The sequence below is a fragment of the Megascapheus bottae genome, chromosome X, assembly GCF_031878675.1.
Source record: "Megascapheus bottae isolate mThoBot1 chromosome X, mThoBot2.hap1, whole genome shotgun sequence".
In the NCBI taxonomy this organism is placed as follows: Eukaryota; Metazoa; Chordata; class Mammalia; order Rodentia; family Geomyidae; genus Megascapheus; species Megascapheus bottae.
The window spans coordinates 6,646,492-6,668,725 of NC_143547.1; the positions used below are offsets into that span (position 1 = coordinate 6,646,492).

At 39.3% G+C, this 22,234-nt stretch overlaps 1 protein-coding gene across 5 annotated transcripts in view; it reads left to right on the plus strand.

Moving 5' to 3' along the window:
- Cdkl5 (cyclin dependent kinase like 5) overlaps positions 1-22,234 on the plus strand; it is a 169,987-nt gene that overhangs the window by 132,676 nt on the left and 15,077 nt on the right. For all 5 annotated transcript variants that reach the window (XM_090326930.1, XM_090326931.1, XM_090326933.1 and 2 more), the window contains 5 exons: positions 4,708-4,859; positions 11,406-12,372; positions 16,460-16,561; positions 16,842-16,947; positions 19,729-19,852. In XM_090326930.1, coding sequence (XP_090183056.1) covers positions 4,708-4,859; positions 11,406-12,372; positions 16,460-16,561; positions 16,842-16,947; positions 19,729-19,852 — 1,451 coding nt within the window. The remainder of the gene's footprint in view (positions 1-4,707; positions 4,860-11,405; positions 12,373-16,459; positions 16,562-16,841; positions 16,948-19,728; positions 19,853-22,234) is intronic.

Genomic DNA, 22,234 nt, shown 5'->3' on the forward strand with positions numbered 1-22,234 from the left:
GGGGTCATGGGGCTTGAACTCTGGGACTGGGCGCTCTCCCTGAGCTTTTCAGCTCAAGGCTACCACCCTAGCCCTAGAGCCACAGCCCATTTCCCCATTTTCTAGTGATTAATTGGACATAAAAGTTTCAAGGTCCTTTGTGCCCGTGCTGGATTTGAACCTTGATCCTCAGACCTCGGCCTCCTGAGGAGCTAGGATTACAGGCATGAGCCACCTCGCCCAGCTTACCTTTTTCTTTTTTAGTTAAAAATAATTGAACTTTTTAAAAAATCATTAAATGTAATCGCCAATCATCAATGAATAAAATTGAATATGCTAGCACAGGTAAAAGTTTTATTTTTTAAAAAGTATCCTGAATCTTGGCCTGGGAGTTTGGCCTAGTGGTAGAGTGCTTGCCTAGCATGCGTGAAGACCCGGGTTTGATTCCTTGGTACCATATACATAGAAAAAAATGCCGAAAGTGGTGCTGAAGCTCAAGTGGTAGAGCTCTAGCCTTGAGAAAGTTCAAGGATAGTGCTCAGGTCCTGAGATCAAGCCCAGGACTGGCAAAAAAAAAAAGTATCCTAAATCTTTATTCACTACTACCAGATTGGAAGTTAAACATTCTAATTCCTATTTGACATGTTTACAGTCAGATTTCTACTAATAAGTAAATATTTCATTGTAATGTATATTCAAAAAGTACTCAAGTTATGTGTATATCACATTTAGTTTTTACAATATAAATATAGCCTTGTTACCTATTTTGAGACAGAAAATTATAAATGCTCCAGGATCCTCTAAAGTTCAATTGTTTTTAACTAAAAAAAAATCACAAAAGGCAGGAAACATGAAATTGTGATCCCACTTAAGCTATACACCTCTATTCTTCTCTGCTTCAGAAGTCATAATGCTGACATGTGTCACTGAAGAATATAGCCTTATTATTGTTGAATGCTCTGTACATTCCTTTTGTCTGCCTCTCTTAACTTTTTGGGAATGAATTTTAATAATAAAAAAGACTAGTTATAAGGCCAATGTATGGTAGTTCACACCTATAATCCCTACTACTTGGAAGGTGGAGATAGGAGGATCTCAATTTTAGGCCAGAGAGCAAAAAAAGTTAGCCAAAGTCTGTCTTAAAACAAACAAAGAAATAACCAAAAAACACCAACCAACAAACCAGCATAGTGGTGCATGTCTATAATCCCAGTTACTAAGGATTCAGAGGTAGGAGGATTGTAGTCTGAGGCTAGTCCAGGCAAACACATGATATCCTGTCAGTAAATCAAACTGAAAGGCAAAAGGAATGGGGGCATGGGTTAAGTAGTAGTAGAGCCCTAGCAAGTGTGAAGTTCTGAATTCTACACATGCACACACACTTACAGAAAAATAATAGGCATCATGGTGCATATTATAACTGGACCTGGTATCATACATCTGTAATGCCAAAACTTGAGAGGCTGAGGCAGAATGTTCTCCAGCTGGAAACCAGTATAAGCTATATAGCAAGACTGTCTTCAAACAAAACCAAATAATCTGTAAGTGAAAACATCAATTATTCTTTCATAAAGAAATAATCTCTTTGACATTCTATAAAGCTGTCTTGATAGTTATGTCCACATATAATAAGTAATTAAAATGCTCATCTTATCTTGAATCTGTTTATATTCGCCATTTTAGTTGGAATGTAAATCATTAAAATTAATTCAAGTGCTTAGCAATATAGAGAATAGCTGTGGTAATTATATTGGCTCTGATTTAGTTTAAAAAATTGATGATGAGAATTTTTCCCTAAATACTGAATTTGAATCTATTAACTGGATAGATTTCATACTTTCCTCATAAAGACCTCATCCTTTTAAGTAATTTGAAATTAACAGCTGTATTCATATTTATAAATATAGTTTTTATGACATAGTAATTTCTACTTGATATCAAAATAATATTTAGTTTACTTTTTTCTTTATAGTACTGAGGTTTGAACTCTAGATCTTACACTTGCTTGGCACCTGTTCTCTCAATTGAGCCTCACCTCTACCTTAAAATAATTCTAATGCTTGTAGATCTTTGGCTTCTGAAATGCCATATATAGGAAGAAGAATTAAATCTTTGGCTTTAAAAAATTCTTTAAATGCTGATTTTCCATTTTTGGTTTTTATTTGCTTCATTTTGGTTTTCTTTTTGAGACAGTCCCATATTGTTTCCCAAGTACTGAGATTACAGCCATACACCACCATACCTGGGCCTCCTTTGTTTTTGCCTAATAACATAATTGAAACTATTTTGATGGTAACTGTTTGAACTGCTGGTTCAAAATCATTTTATATACTTCCAAAGTTTCAGTTGTATGGTAAGGAAGAGGAACTGACTAAAATAATTTCAGAGTTATGTTTGAATCAATATGGATGTGAATACATTTGCATATAATTAATGGTCTGTGTTTTAATAATAATATCTTTCAACTAAGCATTTTAGTATTATGGTAGGAGCAGAAGTGGTGCTGTGGCTCAAGGGGTAGGGTGGTAGTCTTGATTTCAGGGACAGTGCCCAGGCCCAGAGTTCAAGCCCCATGACTGACAAAAGAACCCCAAAAAACTAGAATTATGGTAGTATCAAATTCAAATTTTCTGTGGTATTACATTGAAGGTGGCTCTCTGAGCTTGAAGTCTGGCAGATTTGGGAGCAAATTTTCCCATATTATTTTAATAGTCGCAAAGACATTAATTATGCACAAAACAGAATCCTGAAATTTCATGCATCTAGGGGGATATGACAGTCACTTCAAGGGCACATTTAGATTCACGCTAAATTTTTTCTTTTCTTTTTTTTTTTTTTTTTGCCAGTCCTGGGCCATGAACTCAGGACCTGAGCACTGTCCTTGGACTTTCTCAAGGCTAGAGCTCTACCACTTGAGCCACAGCACCACTTCTGGCTTTTTTCTGTGTATGTGGTACCAAGGAATTGAACCCGGGTCCTCGTGCATGCTAGGCAAGCACTCTACCACTAGGCTAAACTCCAGGCCCGCTAAATTTTTTCTTAACATTGTATTAGGTTACTTAGGTTTTGTTGTGTTAGGCAACATAGACTTTATTAGGTATTTGCTTCATTTAGAATAAATTACTCTCAATTATGATTCACCTATTAAAAGTCTGACAACTTACTAAGATAAATAATAACATTGGAAGAAAACATCTTAGTTGTAAAGAATCTAATGTGTACAACTTAAAACAAAGAGTGCTTTGATGAACAAAGAACACTTACAAATAACTAGATACAGAAATAGAAAAATAAGAAAACATAAATAGTCAATAAAAATGGAAAAGTTTTCATCCTAAAACAACTAAAGAGAATGAGCTGGCATGTTGTTAGTGAAGTTACCAAGAAATTAATACACACATGTAATTGCTCAGAGGAATATACTCTCCTAGGCTGTCATTTGGTGACACAGAAAAGAATCATTAAGCATTTCCAAACCTAGCAGCTCTATCTTTAGGAATGTATCCTAGGGAAGATTTCAGATGTTTTGTCACAGCATTGATTATAACAGTGAAAAGTGGCTGCCACCTAAATATACAGCAGTAGGATGCTGGCTAGACAAATCATTATCTATCCATACCATAAACTTCTATATGCATGTAAGAACTGGAGATGTAACGTATTGTTAGAACACACCAACTAGCATGCAGAAAGTCCTTGGGGTTCTCTCTATCACAAAATAAAATGAAGATGTAGGATTGTTTGTTGCCATATTGTTTATTAAAAGGGGAACAACCCTGAGTGTTTGTCATTTGGCAATTGCTAAAAACGAACTAAAGGCCATCCATGGAATTGATATGGAATGACCTCTAAAGATTGAATGTTAAGCCAGGCACCCGTGACTCAGTCCTATAATACTAACTGCTTGGGAGGCTGGCACTGGAGGGTGCAGTTTGAAGTCAGCCTGGACAAAAAAAGTTTGCAAGATTCTGTCTCCAATTAACTAGCAAAATACCATACTGGAGGCAAAATACCATACTGTTTCAAGTGTGCAAGAAAGCCAAGTATTAGCTTGAGACCCTAAGTGAAAGCCTTAGAACCAGCACCAAAAAATTGTATGTCAAGTGGCAAGAATGCTAAAGTAGACATTGTGTAAAATTAAAACCTCAATTAGAGATTTGTATGGAATATGCCTGCAGAAATTTGCACAAGAAACTGGTCACTTGAGCTGCCTTCAGAGAAAATTACTTATGTCTAGGGGACAGGGGAAAGATGAAACACACACACATATTTAAAAGAAAAATTATTTTACTTTTTTGCCAGTCTGGGGCTTGAACTCAGGTCCTGGGCACCATCCGTGAGCCTCTTTTGCTCAAGACTAGTGCTCTACCACATGAACTACAGAGCTATTTTCAGCTTTTTCTGAGTAGTTTATTAGAGATAAGAGTCTAATTGGACCTTCTTGCCCAGGCTGGCTTCAAGCTGATCCTCAGATCACAGCTAAGGTTACAGGGGTGAGCCATCAGTGTCCATCTACAAAAATGTTTTTGATTAGTGAAAAGTATGGAATATAAAACTTATGTATAGTATCACCTGTAGAAGGTGATTTACTTTTTTTCTCCCTGAATGTGTTGGTTAGATATTCTGCATTGACCATGTATTTCTTTTCTGTGAAACAAAAATAATTTTTTCTTAGTTTAAATTTGACATTTTAATGTCCTTTCCATTTCTAAACTTTTATTTCCTAAGAATTTACTGAAGTTGGACCCAGCTGACAGATACTTGACAGAACAATGTTTGAATCACCCTACATTTCAAACCCAGAGACTTTTGGATCGTTCCCCTTCAAGGTCAACAAAAAGGAAACCTTATCATGTGGAAAGCAGCACGTTGTCTAATAGGTAAATATTCCCTTTTAAGGAAATACAGATGTACTATTGGTCTTACAAGTATGTAGAGGAGGTGGATGCTAAAATTATGCAATTAGAAAAAAAGAAGGAAAGCCCTCTTTAATTCAAAAATATCTTCCTTATGCTTATTACATGATTCAGAACTATAATTAAAGAATTGTGTGGGGATTAAAGACTTTCTTATCTTTAACAAGTATATTATGGAAACCTATGTATTCCCTTGGAAAGGTAGCATTGAATTAGCGACTAAAGGGTTTTTAGCCTTGAGACCTAGCAGATTCTGTGTAAATGTTACCCGGGAGTGATGCTTGGAGGAAGAGGGATAAATAAGATTTACAAAGGGAATCCTGGTAGAAAAAGATGACAAACGTATAGACAAGACAGTCTGCAGCTGAACCAAATGAGCTAAATCTTTGCTTCTATTTTTTTTTTTTTTTTGGCCAGTCCTGAGCTTGAGGTCCGGGTCTGAGCACTGTCCTTGGACTGACTTTCTCAAGGCTAGAGCTCTACCACTTGAGCCTCAGCACTATTTCCGGCTTTTTTTCTACATAGGTGGTACCAAGGAATCAAACAGTTGCTAGGCAAGTGCTCTACCACTAGAGCCATGCGTTCATTCCTTTTTACTCTGTTTATTTTTTTGGGGGGGGGGTGGTCATGGGGCTTGAACTCTGGGCCTGGGTGCTGTTCCTGAACTCTTCAGCTTAAGGCTAAGACTTTACCACTTGAGCTACAGCGCCACTTCCAATTTTCTGATGGTTGATTGGAAATAAGAGTCTCACAGACTTTCCTACCTGGGCTGGCTTTTGAACTGAGATCCTCAGATCTCAGCCTCCTCAGTAGCTAGGATTACAGGCATGAGCCACTGGCAGCCAGCTTTCTGGTTATTTTTGAGATAGGGTTTTGCGTTTTACCAAGGCTGGTGTAAACTGTTACTCACATACTTATATTTTCCCTACATAGCAGGGGTAACAAGCATGTACCACCATACCCCAGTTTTTCTCCCTAGACCATAGCTGATAAACTTTTTCTTTTTGTCCAGCATAGCCCAATCTCAGCCTCATGAGTAGCTGGGATTATATATGTGAACCGTGTACCTGGCTTCGAGAAGGGCTGTGTGTGTTCGTTCTTCTTGCTTTTTCATCATTCAGTTGATAAATTAATTTTATATAGAAACAATATGGAGATTGTAAAGTCAATGCTTATAAAAGCAGTGCTTTTAAAATGATTTTCCACAGTCTTTAAAAAATGTATTACACACACACACACCCCTACCTGACATTTTTCAGTTATGTTGACAATGTTGTAGGTACAGCCTCCTCATCTTCTTTCATCTCCCAAGGACTGATCTGGCATCTGGGATTTTTAGATATTGGAGATAGAAATAGTTTTTTTTTAATTTAGTTTAAGAAGACAAATAGGGCCAGGAGTATGGCCTAGTGGTAGGGTGCTAGCCTAGCATGCACAAAACCCTGAGTTTGATTCCTCAGTATCACATACACAAAAAACCCGGAAGTGGTACTGTGGTAGAGCACTAGCCATGAGAAAGCTTAAGGACCGTGCCCAGGCCTTGAGATGAAGCTTCAGGACTGGCAAGAGAGAGAGGGGGAGGGGAGGGAGAGAGAAAAGACAAATAGAAAACAATTATTCGTAATATTAAACATATAATTTAAACCTCCCTCAATTTTTTTCCTCTATATAGAACATGGTTTCTTTTTGTTGTTGTGTTGTGTTTAAAAGTATATTTATTGGGCTATGAATTTACATTCAGTAAAATTGTTAAGATTTGATAAATGCGGTCAGTCAACCCCCACCAGTAATGCTGCAAATTCATTGAAAAAAATAAAATCCCAGGCCGGGAGCATAGTCTGTTGGTAGAGTGCTCGCCTAGAATGCATGAAGCCCTAGGTAAAACATGGTTTCTAATAGATTGAAATTTTGAAAACTCACAACCTGGTACAATTTAGGTCTAGAGAGCATCCATAAATTGGTGATAATCAGTTGTTCCCTTTTAGCTCTGCTTAGTGTGAAAGTTTGATTGTGGTTCAGAGCTATTTATTCTTTAAAATGTCTGGTTTCAATTATTAGATCATCCTTAGTGGTTGTTTTTATTTGTTTGGTTGGTTGGTTTTTTTGTTCTTTGTTTCCATGAGTACTATTTGGCTGTTCCTTTAGGTTTGTTTTTTTTTTTTTTAAACCAGTCCTGAGGCTTGAACTCAGGGTCTGAGTACTGTCCTGGGGCTTTTTCAAGGCTAGAGCTCTACCACTTGAGTCTCAGCACTACTTCTGGCTTTTTTCTATATATGTGGTACCGAGGAGTCGAACCCAGATCTTCATGCATGCTAGCCAAACACTCTATCACTAGGCCAAACTCCTGGTCCCTTGGCTGCTCCTTTAGTATTTGGCTGGTTTAGATTCCTGTGTCTTGTCTGGAGTTGTTTTCAGTTCAGATCCTTTGGTATCCCCTCTACCTAAGATGTCATTTGGCTCTTCTATTTTACGTTCACAAGGAAAATTATCTTCATGATGATAAATTAATGGTTTATTCTGTAGTCAGTGGTACAGTCCATACCATGAAAGAGACTGGTATTTTTTCTTACAACGATTCCCTTGAGGGGGTTCTTGCAGTTTAACCAGCAGGGACTCAAAGCTCTCCTTTGTGAACTCTCTTTAGGATAATCTCGTAAGGAGGATATGGGTGGGTGTGTGTGTGTGTGTGTGTGTGTGTGTGTGTGTGTGTGTGTGTGTGTGTGTGTGTGTGGTGGTATTTTCAGGAGGTACAAAGGACATGATTTATATGGCAAGATTTGAAGATTTTTCCAGCCTCTCTTATAGTAGATGACAATAGAAATTATAAGTGAAAATTTAAAAAAATCTCTAGAAGGGATTATTTTCAATTCTCAGCACTATATTAAATATATTAAAGGAAAAGTCCTAAGTGTTTTCTCTTTTAGGAATCTTACCTCATCTTACATTAATTTGATGGCTTTCCCCCAACTCTTATGTATGGTCTATACTTACTCCAGGGAAGCCCTTCTTGGCAGGGATACTGACTAGTTTATAACAGAGACTGTGGCTTTCTTGGCCCTCCCAGAATCATTTAGGTCTGTTCATAGCACTATATCCATTGTTTTCCATTATATGCACCCCTCCCCTGTCTCTGGAGACACAATGTCACCCTGTCTTTCAAATTCTTTTTTCTGTAGGAGGCAATGGACTTAGGCATTACTCATCCTCCTGCCATTTGCTTTCAGGCTCTTCTGAAATTCCTGTCACTTTGGGTATGGCATAACGATGTTTCAGCGGCCCACACTGTACTCTCACCAGTCCTACCTTACCAGCCTTTCCCTACAAATGTGGCTTTGTGCCTCTAATGTTTACTTTAAAATTTTAAGTTAGTGCACTGACCATCTATCCATCCATCTATATAACTTGCCAACCATTTAAGAGTAGCTTATATGTAAAAATTTCAGTAGTTTTCAGTTTAACACAGCTTCTTTCTAATTGTGTGTCAAAGAGCTGTATGGACTTATCAAAGCTGTTCTTTATTGTTATGCTTTGGGAGAACTACAATTTGAAGATAATATGGTACCCTTTCTATGTAGGAATTGTGATATGTACTAAGTTCAGTGGCTTCCAATTAATCCTGAAGCAGAAATGGTGATTTTTGCCTCTTCACATATCCATGGAAAAATCTAAAATTGTGAAAAGTGTTTCTGCCATAACTTTACAGCTTCTTTTTTCATATTAGAAATTGTAGTTTATATTCCCATGAATATATAAAGGCTTGTGCATACCATTAATAGCACTGATTCTAAGAGTTCAACAACTTTCTTTATTGTTCTCTATCCCCTTCTGGTCCTCTTTTAAGTTTTAGGCATTTCCCAATATCTGCATCTCTTTCATTCCTCTCTGGTTCTGAAAGAGAAAGGGGAGAAATGGCATTTAAAGGGCTTGGGGAGAGTGGAGCTAGAGCGGAGGAGCCATCCCATGGAAGCTCTCATCGAAGGGATCAGACTCAAAGTGCTGATGCCAAGAAGGAGCAAGGAAGACTTCCAGCTTTTGTCCCCTCTTGTCTTGCACTATCCTACCTTGTTCAGCCCCTACCAGAAGGTAGCAAGTGGGGACCACATTCTCTCACGTTGGGACCCTGGACAGAAGCATAAACAATGGATTGGGAGTAGCACTAGTGGAATGAGAAACCAATATGCTTAGTGAGATCGATTTGTACCTGAAATGGCCTATCATTGTTGAGTCTTTGAAACATTGTTCTTAGATAGTTTCAAAGATGTAAGTGGACAATTTTAAAGGTTTTAAAGCCTGATACCTTTAAGATACAGAGGCTGTTCTTCATTAATCTGGAGATAGAGTCAGTACATCATCTACATAAAGTCAGATTCATTTTTCCTTTTTTTTGTATTATCTTCCAGATCTGGAATTTGCTAGTTAGCTGAAATTTAAGCCCATATTTAATGTTGCAATTCTTGTGACCTAACTGGGAGAGATAAGGAGTGCATTTCGGATATGATACTTCCCACAATATTGCAGGCTTGCTTAATATTAGTTGGGTACTTTGGTTTTTTTTTTTAACATTTTCTGGTAGATTTCTTGGAGAGATTACTATCTGCATGATTCAATAGGAAAACTGCTCTTATATTTGATGCCTGTGTATGCAGGTTGTCACAGGGAAACCCAAGAGGGCACAGTTTCATGGACTACATTTGTTCACGAAAAACAACAGGGGACTTTTCTTCCAAGTAGTGTATGATGGACTAATACTTACCAGAATCAAGCTATCTTTAGCAATAATAACATTTACGACATTTCCGGAATACATAGTATGAAGTATTCTCAGACACAATTAAACCCTTTAACTAGTTTCAATAGAAAGACTGACTTTGTTATGATGTCAGTTTCAGCTTTCCAACAAGGGAAAGATTTTCCTTTGGATTGATAGTTTGTGAATTAAGCCAAGTCAGAATGAAGCTTTGAGTCCTAAGAAAGACTCAGTTCCTCTGAAATAATGAAGTGTGAAATAAAGAAGAGAACAAATTGTGTCTTTTGCCAAGCAATTATTACTTTCATAACACTGACATTTTTGTTTAGTGTGTACAGAGGTATCTGAAAGTTAGTGACACATTTCTGATGAATGTACAAGCATATATTTGAAAATTCTCAAGTAATTTTCACTCCTCCGAAACAGAAATACAGGTTATGTTTTCTAACAAATCTTACCAGACAGTTTATATTTGTTTTTAAAGTGTCGGGTGGGGTTAGGAGATTGGACTATTGGCAGAGTGCTTGCCTAGCATGCATGAAGCCCTGGGTTCAATTCCTTAGTACCACATACACAGAAAAGCCAAAGTTGTGCTGTGGCTCAAGTAGTAGAGCAGTAGCCTTGAGAAAGCTCAAGGACAGTGTTCAAGCCCCAGGACTGGCACAAATGAAAAAAAAAAGTGTAGGGTTTGTTTGTTTGTTTGCTAGCCAGTCCTAGGGCCTGAACTCAGGGTCTGGGTACTGTCCCTGAGCCTCTCTGTGTGCAAATCACTCTACTGCTTGAGCCATAGCATCATTTTGGGCTTTTTCTGAGTAGTTTATTTGAAAAAAGGGTCTCATGGACTTTCCTGCCTGGTCTAGCTTTCAACCACAATCCTCAGATCTCAGTCTTCTGAGTAGCTAGGATTACAGGCATGAGCCACTGGCCCCCAGCAAATGTCATATATTTTTGTTTTGCTTTGTTTTTTGCCAGTCCTGGGCCTTGAACTCAAGGCCTGGGCACTATCTTTGGGCTTTCTCAAGGCTAGACTCCACCGCTTGATCCACAGCACCATTTCTGGATTTTTGCTATGTATGTGGTACCGAGGAATCAAACTCGGGTCTTCGTGCATGCTAGGCAAGCACTCTACCACTAGGCTAAACTTCTGGCCCAAATGTCATATTTTTTAATGAATACATTACTAGAATTTTCATTCTGTGACTACATAAAGGCAAAAGATTCATTGTGTGTGTGTGTGTGTGTGTGTGAGAGAGAGAGAGAGAGAGAGAGAGAGAGAGAGAGAGAGAGAGAGAGAGAGAGAGAGAGAGAGAGCGCGAGCATGCATGCACGCATACATGCGTGTATGTGTTCCTAGGACTTGAACTCAGGGCCTTGTGCTCTTGCTCAGCTTTTTCACTTATGAGTGGTGTGCTACCACTGTATCACAACTCCAGTCTGGTGGTGAGGTGTTGTTGTTGTTGTTATTATTATTGTAGTAGTTGTTGTTGTTAATTGTAGACAGTCTTATGAACTTTTCTATCTAGTCTGGCTTCAAAGCAACAGCCTCCCGAGTAGTTTGATATTGGCTGTCACACATTTAGGATAAAGCTTTTAGACACTGAAGTGTGTTAGTGTGTGTTTTGGTTTTCTTTGTATGCGCTTGCTATTGAGAGAAACTTTTGTTTTCACTTTCTTTTTTTTTTCTGTGAACTCTTCATGTGTGTTTTTTTCTTTCCAGCCTACATTCTTTATTAATATCATTCCCCCCCTTTTTTTAAACATAGAAGCCAAGCCAGCAAAGGTGCTGCTTTACAGTCTCATCACAGATCCAACAGCAAGGACATTCAGAACCTAAGTGTGGGTCTGCCTCGGGCTGAAGAAGGCCTTCCTGCCAATGAAAGCTTCCTGAATGGAAACCTTGCTGGAGCTACACTTAGTCCAATGCACACCAAAACATACCAAGCAGGCACCCAGCCTGGCTCTACCAGCAAAGATCTCACCAACAACAACATGCCTCACCTTCTCAGCCCAAAAGAAGCGAAGTCCAAAACAGAGTTTGATTTTAACATTGACACAAAGCCCTCGGAAGGGCCAGGTACAAAGTATCTCAAGTCCAGCAGCAGATCTCAGCAGAACCGACACTCATTCATGGAAAGCTCTCAGAGCAAAGCTGGGACGCTACAGCCTAGTGAGAAGCAGACTCGACACAGCTATATTGACACCATTCCCCAGTCATCTCGGAGTCCCTCCTACAGGACCAAGGCCAAAAGCCATGGGGCACTGAGTGACTCGAAGTCTGTGAGCAACCTTTCTGAAACCAGGGCTCAAATCCCAGAGACTAATTCCAGTAGGTACTTCCCATCCAGTTGCTTGGACTTGAACTCTCCCACTAGCCCAACCCCCACAAGACATAGTGACACTAGAACTTTGCTCAGCCCTTTGGGGAGAAATAATCGAAATGACGGCACTCTGGACTCCCGCCGAACCACCACTAGGCACTCGAAAACTATGGAGGAATTGAAGCTGCCAGAGCATATGGACAGCAGCCATTCCCATTCACTGTCCACACCTCACGAATCCTTTTCTTATGGTCTGGGCTACACCAGCCCCTTTTCCTCTCAGCAGCGTCCTCACAGGCATTCCATGTATGTGACCCGGGACAAAGTGAGAGCCAAAGGCTTGGATGGAAGCTTGAGCATAGGACAAGGAATGGCAGCCAGAGCCAACAGCCTGCAACTTTTATCACCCCAGGTATAGTTTAGCCCCTTGGCTCAATCTAGTGGCTCTTGTTGTGAAGGTGCAAGGGGCAGGGTGGGGAGTTGACAGTGTTTATGGGGTTATCAAAATTTCTCCTACTGCAAGAGACCATGTTTCCCTTGGTAGAGTGGACAGGAAGAAACACTACTTGGATTATTCTATTTAAAAAATAATTTTATTAGTTACTTTAAAAAAAATTGGGGCCAGGAGTTTGGTCTAGTGACAGAGTGCTTGCCTAGCATACATGAAGACCCAGGTTTGATTCCTTGCTACCACATACTTGAAAAAAAGCCAGGAGTGGTGCTGCAGCTCAAGCAGTAGAGCTCTAGCCTTGAGAAAGTCCAAGGACAGTGCTCAGGCCCTGAGTTCAAGGCCCAGGACTGGCACACAAAAAAAATTGGTGATAACTAGGATTTGAACTCAGGGCCTAATGCTTGCTAGGCAGTCATTATACCACATGACCCACACATTTAACCCTTTGGGATTTAAGTTATTGTTTAGATCGTGCCTTGTTTTTGTTTTTGTTTTTGTTTTTTGCCTATCATCTGCCTGGATTATGATCCTCTTACTCTCCTGCTCAGCTGCAACCACAGACATGTACTGCCTTACCTGGAGTATTGGCTGAGATGGTCTTGCTAACTTTTTGCCTGTCCTGTCCTCTAATCATAGCTGGTGTTACTGGCATGAGCCACTGCACCCAGCTGTTTATTAAATATTCCTTTTGGGAATGTTTTGTTGAGAATTCTATTCTGATTTATTATAGAAGTCATCAGCTATATGGTTTCTCAAGAGTTAGTGTGAATTTATTAGTATTTTCTCAATTGCATTCCTCAGTATCTTAACTGAATTGAAAGGTTTTCAATTTATCTAGAACTACAGGTAAATTTACCATCAGACCAGACAAAAAATTGATTTTAAGTCTTCAGGCAGTATTTTTAGAATAATGCTTCATCGTATTGACTCCTAACTAATCCTGATCTACTGAGAAGAAATAACATTCTTAGACCATGTTTTCATGATTTCATGTATTTAAAAAAAAAAAAAAACAAAACTTGCCAGGTGCTCATGCCTGTAATCCTAGCTACTCAGGAGGCTGAGATCTGAGGATCATGGATCAAAGCCAGCCTGGACACAAAAGAACCTGAGACTCTTATCTCCAGTTAACCCCTAGAAAATGGGAAGTGAGGCTTGGCTCAAAGGTAGGGTGGTAGTCTTGAGCTGAAGAGCTCAGGGACAGCACCCAGGCCCGTGACCCACAAAAAAAAAAAAAGAAAAGAAAACTCCTGTGACCAGTGTGTGACACTGAGCAAGGGTCTAACATATTTTGGTCTTTGCTGCTGCAGCTGTAGTGATACTGCTATTATTTAGACAGTGAGTACCTTCTCTACTGAGTATTTTTAGGCACTCAGGACAATCTAAGATAAGGTAGGTTCCAGTCCCTGAGAAACTTAGTTTTGGTCAGAGATTAAGTTATAAGTGAGATAAGACCTATATTCATAGGATACTGGCTATAGATAGGAGTTGAGAACAGGGATAGATCATGGTGAGCAGTAATAATGAGAAATGGCTTCAGGAGCAGCTGAAGATTTTGTTCTGGAAAAGGGTATGTAGACAAGCAGTAAATGACTAAAGAATGAAGCTGTATTCAGGCAAATCCTGACCATGAGAGGGATAGAATCCTTTTCCTCTCGAAGGAAATTGGCCAGGGACACTTGCCAGCAGATCAGTCACTATGATATCATGAGGTCATATTCTTGCAGCTATACAGAGGTGTGCAGGTATGCCAGGCGGAGAAGGGACAGTGTGCTGGTCCATACTAGGCATTGTGGGAGAGTCTCAGAGGAGGTGGCATCTAAGCAGGGACTTCCAAGTGGGTAGATATTTCACTTGGGGAGGAAGGTATAGCACTAGTAGGAGTGTGGCTTGAAAGAAAAAAGAAAGAGAGAAGGAACATTCCAAGAAAAAGGAAAGTAATACAGACTAGACATAGAATGGTATCTTCCAGGATTGGAACAGGTTCCATGTTGGTGAACTGAAAGTTCCAAGAGTTGGAGTGACTTTTGCACTAATCCACGCATGAAATCAGGAGAATGTGTTGGAGACTGAATACCAATCTCAAGGACTGCTCAAAGTAGAAGCAATAGAATTTGTCAGCTGCAGTGTTAAGTATAGGGAAAAGCATTCAGTGTTTCTTTTCTTGGAGTTCCTTTTCCTGGTGGAAGAAGGGATTTTTGAAGCCCCTGGTTTTTAACCCTTTCATCTCACAGATGATCATGCAGAGGCTCAGAGAAGGAAGGTGGGTTGCTCAAATTTCCCAATTAGTTTAATGTGAAGGAAGCAGGATTTTTTTTTTGGCCAGTTCTGGGCTTGAGCTCAGGGCCTGAGCACTGTCCTTGGACTTTACAAGGCTAAAGCTCTACCACTTGAGCCTCAGCACCACTTCTGCATTTTTTTTTCTATGTATGTGGTACCGAAGAATCGAACCCGGGTCTTTGTGCATGCTAGGCAAGCACTCTACCACTAGGCCAAACTCTCAGCCCCGGAAGCAGTGATTTTTGAGGCAGTCTCTAGATCCAAGGTATCCCTTAAGACACTGGAAAAAGTAGTGGTTTGGTATAGTAAGGAGAGACACTGTGGAGGGAAAGCATTTACAGAGGTCAGAAATAGAGTCAGGAATAGTCAAAGGAGGCCCTGAAGACTCATAGAGAGAAAGAACCTAGAAAGAGCTGTAGGATGTAGCAGCTCATAGAAGATAGATGGCAAACCAAGAAAAGTGTAGCAGTAATCATAGTATGATAGAAAAAAGTAAAAATTCACAAATCAGTTCTACTTAGAAAAAGGAAAAATGACTTGCTCAGAGAATAATGGTGGTCTTAGCTAATTATAAGCGACTGTTGTGGGCTAAGCACAGATCCAGCTGTTAGTAAAGTCTAGTCCAAGAGGAAAATGCCAGACATGCAAAGACACATTTAAAGGCCACAAAGGTAGCCAGAGACTTGAAAAGGAAGAGAACTGTGAGTAAGTCATGGGACATATTCTCGTATATGGAAGCATGAGGACTTTTACTGAGCTTTGGTTAGATACATGTAATTTGTTTTCTAAGACTTGTCTGAAGGTCTTTGTGAACAGTACAGGTAATAAAGGTCAAATGAGACCTTGTTACACCATTGAAGAAAGTACCTCACTGAATGAATTCCTGCTCAAAATTCTCTAGATCCATTGGGCAGTGAGGGAGAGAAAGATTGGATGATATTTTAAACTTTAAGTAAAATATCTTTTATATGTCATCTAGACTGAAGGTAATACTCTTTCTTGTGTAATGCATACATACTAAAAACAACGAACTCCTTCTAATGACTTGATAATTGTGTTCCTTCATCTTTTTTTCCAAGAGTAGAAAAATATGCCATTTCCTCCACCCCCACCCCTCTCGGGCATCATTGTGGATCGAAAGTTGTACCGCAGCTGTGACTCACTTCCTTGAGAGAGCTAGGTAACAGTAGCATCTCTGGAGATGCACGTCATCATAATTATAGATAAGCAATACTTGGAACATAAGTACTGCTACTATGAAGAGGATGAAGAAGAGAATTTGAAGTACATAGACTGTAGAGTTTATAAGTTTTAAGATAAAAAAATATTAAGAAGACATAGTCTATTCCTTGATGCATTCAAGAAAGATTTATTTTCATCTAACTCTGTCATATAAATCCTGCACCCTTCTTTTTAAGGGACTTTATCTTCAAATCTGCTAGATAGAACCTCTAACCAGAATGCTGCTCAAAACCATGACTGTCTAGATATTAGACTTTTTCTGTTTTTAATAATTTAACTGAACTATTTTCAGAATAATTTAATCCTGTAACTTTAATGAGAATTTCACTCTTGTCTCTTGAAATATGTTTGACTTACATTACATTCATTAGGAAATTCACTTATTTATAGGACAAGTTACATTTTAGCCAACCAACATTTTTTTTTTAATGTTGGCTGGCTATTGTATTAGTTATATTAAGAGCCTGGGGATTTTCATTTCTGGAAATAGTATGCTCTCACGAATCCTTTTAAATCTGACTTCTAGCCTGGAGAACAGCTCCCACCCGAGATGACTGTAGCGAGACCCTCTGTCAAAGAACCCTCCAGAGAAGGCACTTCTTCATTCCACACTCGCCAGAAGTCTGAGGTCTGAATTCAGAATTGCTACATCTTACTGTGTAATGGTCTGTAAGGATTACTTACTCAATATCACTACAGTCTAGTTTTCTAACTGCGTTCATACCCAGTCTCCCACAAATAAGTCATATTGGCTTATAAAGTTAATAGTCTTCCTCATGAACTAATCTTGAGTTTTCTTTTAAAACTATCTTTGAGTAAATAATGTTTCAGTAGGTGCTGGCCTGAGTTTGTAAGTGATATCATCATCACTCTGTGGCTTAATGTTTTAAACGTGTTTTCTGCCTTAGGGTGGAGTATATCATGACCCACACTCTGATGATGGCACAGCCCCCAAAGAAAACAGACATTTGTACAATGATCCTGTCCCACGGAGAGTTGGTAGCTTTTACAGAGGTAAGCCACTCTCAGCATTTGCTAGCATCCTTCCTCTCTGCTGAAGACATCTGCAACCCATGCCTTGGATTACTCCCCTACTAATATCAGACCTATGATGTTCTTGCCTGTATTGTCACCTTCTAGCATTTCTCTCTGCCACTGGTCCTACCACCTTCATCAGACCCTCCTGACTTCTGCCTGAGCTCTTTGGATTGCTTCCTAACTTGTCTCCCAAGGCCTCCATTAAAACAGTCCCTGGAATGATGGTTCTGAAGCTTCCCATTGATCATACCACTCATTAATCAATCATAAAAAAACAACCCAATGTCACATATGTGCTGAGATCTGAGAATCATGGTTCAAAGGCCAGCCTGAGCACTAAAGTCCATGAGACTCTTATCTCCTTTTAACCACTAGAAAACCAGAAGTGGTGCTGTGGCTCAATGAGTGGGGTGGTAGCCTTGTGCTGAAGAGCCAGGGACAGCACCCAGGTCCAGAATTCAAGCCCTGCAACCGACAAAAAGCATACAGAGCAAGACAACCAACACATTATCTTCCATCACCCCACCCCAATACCCTTTCTTTCTTCTGGTTGTGAGCCCCTTGTTAGCTTTCTGATGACATCAGGGCAAAATCTGAATTCCTTAAGATGATATTACAAACTGTCCATGGTTTGACCTTTGCTATCCACTCCAGCTGCACCCTAGCTAACTCCTTGCCAAATCTTTCTGATGCCCAGCCAGACCAGCCTCTGTAATGACCTGAAACACATTGCTTTCATCCTGCTGGTACATCGTATTTGTGTCCTTTCCCTTAGATCCTCTCTAGCATGAAATCTTTCCTTCCCACCCCAGAAGAAATGAAGTATTTCCTTCTGTATTTCTCTCATTGTATCTTGTCAGTGCCTCTGAAACAATGGAGACCATATTGAACTGGTTCTCAGTGTGCATTTTCCCACATATTTGAGAGTTGCCCACAGATTCCCAGGTCTTGGACTGCCAGTGTAGCTCTGTGTTAGAGAGCTTGCCTAGCATATGCAAAGTTCTGGGTTTCATTCCCACTACCACTCTCATGTCACAAAATATTCTGAATTCTCTTTCTTTTTCTCTCTTATTAACTAGAACACTGAGTTACACAGCTTCACAAATATTTATTACTTGAACTTGCAAAAAGCCTTAGAAATATATTTTTGCTAGGCACCAGTGGCTCACTCCAATATTCCTAGCTACAGTTCCAAGCTAGCCCAGACCAGTCTGTGAGAGTCACATCTCCGATTAAACACTGAAAAGCCAACGTGGAGTTGTGGCTCCAGTGGTAGAGAGCACTAACTAGCCTAGGGGCTATTTCTATAGTGACCAGAGAAAATCCTGTAGTATGAAATGTTAATAAAGCTATAAATGAGTAAATTAATGGTTGGCTTCTGGGCATACAGTTTTATTTTGATTACAAATAGATTAAATTGGTTAACAACAGAAAAATGCTTCCCATAATACATTTTAGGATTTGGCCAATAGGACATTTTAATTTAAATGTTCAATTTTTAAAGTTTAGAAATAAGCCAGGCACCAGTAGCTCAAGCCTGTAATCCTAGCTACTCAGGAGGCTGAGATCTCAGGATTGGAGTCGCAAGCCATCCCAAGCAGAAAAGTCATAAGACTCTTATCTCCACCTAACCACCAGAAAATTGGAAGTGTACAGTGGCCCCAAGTGGTAGAGTGCTAGCCTTGAGCAAAAGAGCTCAGGGACAGCATCCAGACCCTGAGTACAAGCCCCACAACCATTTTTAAAAATTTAGAAATAGAAGTAAAGGTATTGGGAGTTTGTCCTAGTGGTAGTGTAAAGACCCAGGTTCAATTCCATGGTTACGACCTACATAGAAAAAGCCAGAAGTGGTGCCATGGCCCAAGTGGTAGAGCTCTAGCCTTGAGAAAGCCCAAGGACACTGCTCAGGCCCTGAGTTCAAGCCAGGACTGGCAAAAAAGAAAAAGAAACAGAAGGAAAACATTCATCTAAATAAAATACCTGGAGACATCTCTCATTTCAGTATGGTATTATTGAAATGATAAATATTTCCAGTATACTTTATTTCCATTCCTATTGATTAAGAATCAGGTGAAATGAGGTCAGTTGATATATGATCTGAATGTTACTTTTATGATGAAATTTATAGTATGTTTTTATTTATATGTAAGAAATCTTAGAATCTTAGAAATGGGTGGAAAAAGTTAATAACCATCCTTTTTCCAAAAACAGAAGAGTACTCACATACATCATAGTTCATTTTTCTGTTCACTCTTGAAAATGTATAGAAAAATATTCTGTAAAAGTAACCAAATTCCTTTGTAATTTAGTTGAAAAAATACATGAGTGGCACTTCCAAGTGTCAAGACTTAAACTGTAGTGTGTACACTGTTAAGAAAAATTTCAGACTAAGAATAGATATTACACAGTTGGATCTATTATAAGAAAGCCTTAAGTTCAAAGAATGTGAAGCAGTTGGGAGAAGGCTGTTATATCCATACTGAAAATATTCTACAATGCTCTGCAGTTTCTCAGCTTTCTTGCTTGCTGTTAACTGACCTTTACATGTTCCTATTGTAAGCTCTGCAAAGTGAGAATGTTCCCTGGAATGAGTCTACTCTTAGAAAATCAAGAGTTATATGAGAGGCAGATGAGGATTTTTATTGATGATGGTCTGTTTTGTTTGTGTTTGTTTTGTGTCCCAGAAAATGCAATAGAATAATTTGATAACTATTTTGACCTAACTATACAACAGTAACTTACTTTTACTTCATTCAGTGCCATCTCCACGACCAGACAATTCTTTCCATGAAAATAATGTGTCAACAAGAGTTTCTTCTCTACCATCTGAGAGCAGTTCTGGAACAAATCACTCAAAACGACAACCAGGATTTGATCCCTGGTAAGTGCTTTGGTTTTTACCACTTTATTCTAATAGTAGATTAAGGAATCTAGAGAACTTCTGTGTTTTGTTTTGTTTTGTTTTGTTTTTGCCAGTCCTGGAGCTTGAACTCAGGATCTTGGCACTGTCCTTGGGATTTTTTTTCCCTCAAAGCTATTCAATAGACAGTGAAGTTGGTTAGCCAGTAACATATAGAAGGTGCCAAAATTCAGACCTAAACAGTTTTTACTCCAGAGTTTGTAGTTTCTACCTTTAGTTCATAGAAAAACACAGGTGAGTATATCCCTTTTTGCTATCATGGAAGCGTAATGGTAGTCAAGGGTTCAAATGATATGGCAAGTTTTCTTATGCTTTTACCTTTGTGTATCATGTGTAAGAAAAGTTTAAGGAAAGAATTGCAATGGATATCAAGTTCCATTAGCAGATATGTCCAGAGAATAAGGCCCATTTAAAAATATTTTCTAGGGACTGGGAGTTTGGCCTAGTGGTTAAAGTGCTTGCCTAGCATGCATGAAGACCCGGGTTCGATTCCCCGGTACCACATACATAGAAAAAAGTCGGAAGTGGTGCTGAGGCTCAAGTGGTAGAGCTCTAGCCTTGAGAAAGTCCAAGGACAGTGCTCAGGCCCTGAGCTCAAGCCCAGGACTGGCAAAAAAAAAATATTTTCTATTCTCAGGTACCAAGTGAAGACTGCTCAGAATCTAGAGGTGAAGAGTATTTTTTAAAGTCTGACCACAGAACTTTACTATGTACTCCAACAAGAGAGTGAAAAGGGATATCACTAGCTTTTTGTGTGATTGTTATTTTTATGTTATTTCTCTTCTCTTTTTTTGCCCTTTGGTTAATGTCATATTGTTACTGTATCTGACTTTGTTACCTGGTATATTGTATATACTTTTATTTGTTTTATTTGAAATAGGAAAGGGAAGGGGGAAAACAAGATGATTGGGAGGGGGTGGAGGGATGAAAATAGAGACAAAAACATGAGAAGGGGTATCAATGTGTGAGAAGTAATACACTTACTACTTAGCGAATGTAACTGTAACCCCTCTATACATTCTGGCAATTAAAAAATAAAAATGGGCCGAGAGTTTGGCGTAGTGGTTAAAGTGCTTGCCTAGCATGCATGAAGACCCGGGTTCGATTCCTCGGTACCACATACATAGAAAAAAGCCGGAAGTGGTGCTGAGGCTCAAGTGGTAGAGCTCTAGCCTTGAGAAAGTCCAAGGACAGTGCTCAGGCCCTGAGCTCAAGCCCAGGACTGGCAAAAAAAAAAAAATAAAATAAATATATATATATATATATATCAAATTTAGATAAGGACAAGAATGATTGAGTCCATCATATGGCAGAGGACTTTGTATCAGTGCTCCTAACCCCTGTGGCTTCACAATTTGGACCCTGTAGGCAACATTTTAGCAAAGTTTCAGTGCTGTAAGCTATGGTGAGAATTATTCTTAAAGCAATAGTAAAATATGGTTATTTTATAACTGTTCTTTTCCAATATAAGCACCCTTAGAGCTTAGATTCAAAATAGTGTATCTTGATTGAAGTCATCATCTAGCTGTGTGTGTGTGTGTGTGTGTGTGTGTGTGTGTGTGTGTGTGTGTGTGCCTTGATTTCCTCATCTCTAAATAGGGCTCAGAATAGCACTTCCCAACTGGGATATAGCTCAATGGAAGAATGCCTGCTCAGCATTCACAAAAGCCCTGGGTTTTGATCCCTTGCTATATGATCAAGAAGGGAGAAATAGCACTTCATTCATGGGGATCATCTGGTATTTCCATGAGGTAATACACAAAAAGAACCAAAACAGTGTCTGGGACTTTAAGGGCTTATTAATACTAATTACTGTGGTTATTGTCTTTCATGCAGTTAACCTCACTGATTTGTCAAGTGTCTCCTCTCCATCTAACTTTGCTGATAAATTTCTTATAGTGATAAATCCTTGTGATGGTTTTTGCTCCCTAATATGTAGAAAAAATCCTCTGTATAATTTTAGTTGCTGGTGCTGACTGTTTTCAGGTATAGCTTTGACAAGCCCTGAGAATAGTGTCTAATGTATAAGAATATACAAGTAAGATAGTCACTGGTCACTGGTGGCTCATACCTGTAATCCTAGCTACTTGGGAGGCTGAAATCCGAGAATCACAGTTTGAAGCCAGCCTGGGAAGGAAAGTCCATGAGACTCTTTATCTCCAAATAACCACCAGAAAACCAGAAGTGGAGCTGTCGTGCAAAATGGTAGAGTGCTAGGCTTGATCAAAAAAGCTTAGGGAAAGGCTCAGGCCCTGAGTTCAAGCCTCACATCTGACAAAGAAATTAAAAAAGAGAACATACAAGTAGGGAAGTAATTGGTGTTTCTTTCTGGTACTTGCATAA